Below are 7,156 nucleotides of genomic sequence, written 5' to 3' on the forward strand. Positions count from 1 at the left end.
CTAATCCAGATGTGCCAGAAGCCAGGACCCTCGCCCTTACTCTCACCCCCTACCTTTCCCCACCTGCACAATGTGCTCTGAAGCTTGGCAACTGCAAGATCCTGCTTGGCAACTGCAGATAGACTCAAAGCAGTGTACCATATCTTCTGAAGAATAGCAGGGAGACCATAACTCAAGCAGTGTACCATATCTTCTGAAGAATAGCAGGTTGCAGTCCTCCTTGCCCCCACGAATAACTAGAACCCGCCGGTTGGGTCAAGTGGCGCCTAGATGTGGGGCTCGAGGCACAGACCCCCTCCGGACGGACCCTCATTGAGAGGACGTGCGCACGACATCAAGATTGAGTGAGACAGAGATCGTCGCCCACGACCTGTCGTCCTCGGAACCAGGTTGATTCTGCCATCAAGAAGACGGTTGAAGTTCATTACCATCAGCTGAAAATTGAAGAGGATCCAGAAGTGACTCCGCAGGAGACTGACACAGCTGCCAGCTCCACTGCCTCCCCCTACAGTCGACCCCTAGACTTCCATGCCCTCCAAAAGGGTTCCTGGTATGCCTGGCTTTGCCCTCGTTTCTCTTGCTAGAGAGCTTGGCTTCTTCATCACCCCAACAAAAATTGGCTTTTTCCTAAACCAAGGCCACCCTTGATATGGCCACTAACATTGGGGAGCCTTCCCTTATGACAATATTACACCCCAAACTGACAAATGGTTGGTAACTTGAACATTTACAAGGGACTAGGATGGCTGTGAATTAGCCCAGTGACGGGATTATTGTAGGTCCACTTCCCAGGGGCCCACCCAATGCAGCCAAAAAGGAGTGCGTGGTGCTGGGAGTGGGTGCAGCCTACATGGCCTAAGACAGGGCTCTCACCCTCTTTTCACCCACCTCGGGGTCCCTTGACGTTGCCCATCGTCGACAGCCTAAAGCCTCCGACCATCGATGTGACTCATCTCACATCAATGTTTTGGGGTTGTGAACTTGTCTAAGACCCCCCATAACTAGACATCCAAATTCAAAACTCACATAATTGGGATTGATCATAAGACACCTTCTCTAACTAAACAGAGAAGGGGGAGATGCCAGAAGCCAGGACCCTCGCCCTTACCCTCACCCCCTACCTTTCCCCACCTGCACAATGTCCCCTGAAGCTTAGCAACTGCAAGATCCTGCTTGGCAACTGCAGATAGACTCAAAGCGGTGTACCATATCTTCTGAAGAATAGCAGGGAGACCATAACTCAAGCAGTGTACCATATCTTCTGAAGAATAGCAGATAGATCATAATTCAAGGCAGTGTACCGTATAGACCATGACATGTTTTAAGGCACAGGCCAAGAAGATTCTGTACTTTTCCACCACCTGACCCCTCTTACACCCTCCCCTTGTAAAACATGCTATAAAAAAGCATTTCATGTTCAAAAATAAATAAAAAAAAAAAAACCAATAAGCTGTGCAGTAGTGGCATACACCTTTAATTCCAGAATTGGGCAAGCAAAGGCAGGTAGATTTCTATGAGTCTGAGGCCAGCCTAGTCTTCAGAGCAAGTCCCAGTACAGCCAAGGCTACACAGATAAACCCTATCTTGAACAACCAAAACCAACCAACTAAACAACCAAAACCAACCAATCAACCAACCAACCAACCAACCAACCAATCAATGAACCAACCATCAACCAACCAACAACAATAAGAAAAATCTATTTTAACCTAACAAAACCCACATGTCATTTCTCATTTCTTTGTTTATCCCATTTTGGCATCTTCAAAGAGGTTTTTCTGGACTGCTCAGTACAGAACATGCCACCCCTGCCTGTACTCTGTTCTTTCTTGTTGTATTTATAACTGTATTTAGTTGTTCACACTTTCTGTTTTTTTTTTAAACTATACTGTATATAATGAATTCAAGTTGGTATTTTCTCCCAGTTCTTGGAACAATAGTGTGTTGGTGATCTTCTTTGAAATCCAATCTTGTGGTTTTTGGTTTTTTTTTTGTTTTTTTTGTTTTTTGTTTTTGTTAAGTAGGGAAGTGAACCTGGGGCCTCCTATATGGCAAGTACACGTTCTGCACTGAGCTACATTCTGGGTCCCCTGAGTCCTGTCTATGATTTTGTAGCAGGGAGATTTTCAGCATGGTATTTGATCAGAGTAAGCTTTTGTTTTGTTGTAATTAGATGAACATGTAACTACTGCTGTTGAGATAATTAAGTCCCACTCACTATGATAATGCTTACAATGTGAAAGATGTTACCAGTCACAGCATTTACATTGACTGTTAGATATAGGACAATCAGAAAATGTTGTAAGTCAGATCATCTGGTAAATAAAATATGTTGTTGCTGCTTTGGTTTCGATCACCAAGAATCCTAAAGGCTTATCATTTTCACTTTTCTCTCCTCCTAATTAACTTGTTCAAGGCACTCTTCATGTCCTCATTCCTAAGGGTGTAGATTATGGGGTTCAGTAAAGGGGTGACAGCAGTGAAAAACACAGATACAACCTTATCCTCGGGAAGGCTGGTGGATGGGCGTGAGTAGATGAAGATACAGTGTCCCAGAAACAGAGTGACCACGGTGAGATGGGCTGCACAGGTGGACAGGGCTTTCCTCTTGCCATCAGAGATCTGTTGCCTCAGACTTACAAGGATGACGGCATAGGACACTATAAGAACCACGAAACATACCACAGAGATCAGCCCACTATTGGAGACAATGAGAATCTCAATGATGTGGGTGTTAGTGCAAGCCAGTTTGATCACTTGAGGTACATCACAGAAGAAGTTGTCAATCTCATCAGGACCACAGTAGGGTAGCTTGATGGTGAGTGAAGTGAGAGATATGGAGTGGATGGTCCCTCCTACCCACAGGGCTGCTGCTAGCATCATACACACCTTCCAGTTCATTATTGTCATATACTGTAAAGGTTTACAAATGGCCACATAGCGATCATAGGCCATGACAGTAAGCAGGAAGATCTCTGTGCAGGCAAAGAGGTGCAGGAAGAACATCTGGACCACACAGGCATCAAAGGAGATGAGTTTTAATTCTGACAAGGTGTCGCTCAGCATCTTTGGGACAGTGACAGTGGAGTGGCAGACATCAATAAAGGACAGATTGCTGAGGAAGAAATACATGGGAGTATGGAGCCGGTGGTCGTATATGATTGTTATGACGATGAGGATGTTACCAGCCAGTGTCAGGACATAGAAAATAAGGAATATGAAAAACACAGCCATCTGTACTTTTGGATTTGCAGATAAACCTGTGAGCCGAAATGACATCACTGAAGTCTGGTTGATGAGGACAGCCTTTTCCATTCTTATAATTCTCTGTCACAAATTAGAGTTAAAGCTTGAAACAGATGCAACACTTAATATGTACATCAATTATTTATTTAATTTATTTAATTTATTTAATTTCTTGATTATTTATGACCTCACGTACATTTATAATTTGTGGGTCAAATACCTTGTGTTTATTTCCTGTTCTGTTACCACTCTCTCTACCCTCGGTGCTGTGAATTTGATAGCAGCTCAAATTTTGTGAAACGCTTGCTTTATCTGTGAGCTACAACCTCTGTTTTGTGTTTCTTTAAACAATTCCCTTTCAGCATCTTCACTAGATGTTAAACCCACACTTTGGAAGTAATGCTATAGTGAACCTTGATTTATTAGGAAATTAAAAATTACATTGACGAGGGAGGTGGAGAGCTCAAAGAAGCTACTTATCCTGTAGTCATATATCAGTGTTTACAGTTATGTTATAGTTTTTTGGGTTTTTTTTGAGACAGTCTCAAAAAGACTTGCTATGTAGTTGAGGGTGTCCTTGAACTCCTGATCCTTCTCCCCCCTTAATGACTGCTGAGGTTGCTGATGTGTGCCATCTAAACCAGCTCAGTCTATGGATTAAGGTAATCCACATTTTAAATAGGTCCTTTGTCTAAGGTCCATAAACTTGGCCTTGGAATATAGTTTCTATTGTTTTCTGATTGATTGTATTTTTCATGAGCCCAAATGTCTTCTCCCCTGGTGGCTTTGCCCAGGTGCTGGGAGCTTCATGTCCACAATGTCAGTATTTGAGGACCACAGCCATTCACCATGCTGCTGGACAGCTGGCCATGTGGCTGTGATATTTGTTGAACAGTTCTTTAGAGAAGGCTGCACAAACCCTAGAAACCCTAAGATGAAGACAGTCTTGCCCTCAACCTGGAGGTTAAGGTCCAGGCTTAGCAACATATGTTGATTAGATCATCTCCAGCTCTTCAAATTCTCATTCTGTTGCTTGATTTATTGGTCTATGAGTAAATACAAAGAAGTTGTTTTATTCATTTTTTATATTAGCTTTCCTCTGATCCAAGTATCACTGCTACTTTGCAGGACTTTATCTATCTATCTATCTATCTATCTATCTATCTATCTATCTATCTATCTATCTATGTATCTATCTATGTATCTATCTATGTATCTATCTATGTATCTATCTATGTATCTATCTATGTATCTATGTATGTATCTATGTATCCATCTATGTATCCATGCATCCATGCATCCATGTGTGTATGTACGTACATATGTATGTATGTATGTATGTATGTATGTATCCATCCATCCATCCATCCATCCATCCATCCATCCATCCATCCATCTGTTCTATGTACATGGTTGTCTTGCTTGCATATGTTAATGTGCACCGTGAATGTCTGGTGTCTGTGGAAGTCAGAAGTGGGCATCAGATTATTCTGGAACTGGAGTTACAGATGCTTAAAAGCTTCCATGTGGGTTCTATCAAAAAATTTGGGGCCCCTGCAAGAGCAGCCAGTGCTTTTAATTGCTGAGACCACTCCACTACCACTATTGTTTTTATAACAATCTCATGGTCTTTATGAGAGTTCCAGGATTTTAGTTCTTAAAGGGAATTGAAGGTTTAGTTTTTTTTCTATTTAACAAATGGCAAAAATGAGGCATAGAGAGGTAAAGCACTAACTAGGCTCAAGATTGTGCAGAACTGTAATTTAAGCTGGGTCTAGAGATCAGGTTTCCTGGCCCAGGGCTTTATCTACTTTACCACTACTCTGAATTTCTGTGATAGCCAGGATAATAGGAGAGACAAGCAGACGTGTCTTAATACCCTCTTTCTTCTCTTAGGTGTCCTGAGTCTGCTTGGGGTTTGCTCTTTAGGGAGTCCCATTTCTCAGCTTTGTCCAATCATGCCATCTTTGTACACAGCTTTCCAATGATGTCTTACCCAGGGAACCTGTCTCTCTTTGTCTTTCTGAGTCTCTCATCTTGTGCTGTCCATCCTATAACATTCCTCAGGATCTGACTCTGCTGGAGAAATCCATCCTCTTCATGTTGCTTAAGGGGAACTTCCCTTCTGATCTTAGAAATTTCTAATATTCTCTGTCATCCATAGTGCCAGCCTTATGGATATAATGAGCACTTTTGCTATTTAAGTCAAAAGAAATATTAACAATAGGGTCAAATTGAGGCACTAACTAAATGACAAAGAGAATACTTTTAGACAGGGGTCTTTCAAATAACACCTAAAAAACAACCAGACTAGTGTCTTGTTACAATTTACAGCAACATCTTTACATAACTATGGATTAATTTTGCATTTTATCATTTTTCTCAGAACACGCACTTAACATTTTTTCTTTTGCTACAGAAAACTATTTCAGTTATTTGATTAGTGACTTACATCCATTTTCCTTGTTTAAAAACTAAAAGTTGAAGGGCCAGAAGTTGATTTTAAATTCACCATGTGACATTTGTTCTGAAGCAAAGATTCCTGCTTCCCCCTCATTGGACACTGATATACACAGTTACCTCACTCTTTCTCCTGTCAGTGTTTTTCTTGGACTTCTGTAAGCTCACATGAAAAGATACTTAAGAAATAATGAGCACTATGACATCAAATAACTGAGGTAAAAATATGGGCTTGAGAGATGGTTCAGCATCAAGAGCACCTGTCACTGTTGTAAATGACCTGGGCTTGGTTCCCAACACCTGTAACTCCAGTTCCAGGATATTTGAGTCCTTTTTCTGACCTCCATGGGAACCAGGTACTTACATGGTACTCACACACATACATGCAATCAAAACACTCATCCAAGTAAGATAAACTAAATATATCTAAAAGTATATGGTGCATGAAACTGCACCTTTCAAAAAATTGTGTTTATGACTAATAAGAACAAAACAAGAATAAAATTAAAACATCTATAAATCTCACCTGAGTGCTTTCTGATTCTCTCAGTCCCTTCAAAGGCTTTCTGTCTGGTAGTTTGAGTATAATGAAAATTATCTTTCAGCAGAAGGAAGAACTTTCTTGAAGTTGGATAGTCAGAAAACCTTCTGTGCATTGATTTATTTTTCTTATGGAGAAGGTGAGAAATCCTGAAATTTCCTGGAGAGCTTGTTTACAGTTGGTCATGAGTCAGGGCAGAGAGGTACTATTCCAGATTTCTGACAAAACCATCCTTTTGCATCTATACTCTTGCCCTCTTCTCTCTACGCAATTAATTCAGCAGTAAGAGTTCCTAGGATGGTGTCCAGCTGACTGAAGCTGTTGAATAAGTGCAGTGTATCTTCTGTGTTTTTTCAGATCCAGGGAGGAGTAGAGATTCAGAGCTGTGAGCAGTTTCAGAGCTGTCCCAGTTTATCAGGACAATTTAAGAACAAAAGGTCACCAATTTACTCAGAATCCCATTGTGGATGAAGAGTCTTGTTTCCTCCTGTTGCACACTTTAGGTGCAAGTTTTATCATTAGTTCCAGATGCAACGTTCAGCTTTTAAGCTCTAAAGGGGAATCATAAAGGAAGCAAACAGCTGTGGCTGGCAGCTGTTGTGTTGGTGGTGATCTACCTGAATTACCAAGGCTTTATTTCCAAGGCAACATCCCAAACCATGACATCAGCTTGCCAAGTTACTAGTTAGAAAAAGTAAATTCTGTGTCTGCTGATGTAATTGCCTTGGTGTCTGTTGCTTAGAGGGTTTATTAAAAAAATAAAAATCAGACTTCAACACCTATCTCTATGGGGCATAGTGTATATAATTAAATTAACTACTAGTATTTAGTGACCCTATATGAAGAGGTAACTACTAGGATACGGCTCTGCATTTTCTTATTTAATTTATATGAGAACACAGACATGAG

At 41.1% G+C, this 7,156-nt stretch overlaps 1 protein-coding gene across 1 annotated transcript; it reads right to left on the reverse strand.

Moving 5' to 3' along the window:
* Positions 1 to 2,029: 2,029 nt before the first annotated feature.
* LOC114639785 (olfactory receptor 4E1) lies at positions 2,030 to 6,804 on the reverse strand. The gene is made up of 2 exons (XM_028788570.1): positions 6,233 to 6,804; positions 2,030 to 3,327 (listed from the first exon to the last, which is right to left on the reverse strand). Exon 2 carries the CDS (start codon positions 3,313 to 3,315, stop codon positions 2,383 to 2,385), a length of 933 nt encoding a protein of 310 aa, XP_028644403.1. The 5' UTR covers positions 3,316 to 3,327; positions 6,233 to 6,804; the 3' UTR covers positions 2,030 to 2,382.
* Positions 6,805 to 7,156: the final 352 nt, after the last annotated feature.

Source organism: Grammomys surdaster, unplaced genomic scaffold, assembly GCF_004785775.1.
Source record: "Grammomys surdaster isolate TR1022 unplaced genomic scaffold, NIH_TR_1.0 125750, whole genome shotgun sequence".
In the NCBI taxonomy this organism is placed as follows: domain Eukaryota; kingdom Metazoa; phylum Chordata; class Mammalia; order Rodentia; family Muridae; genus Grammomys; species Grammomys surdaster.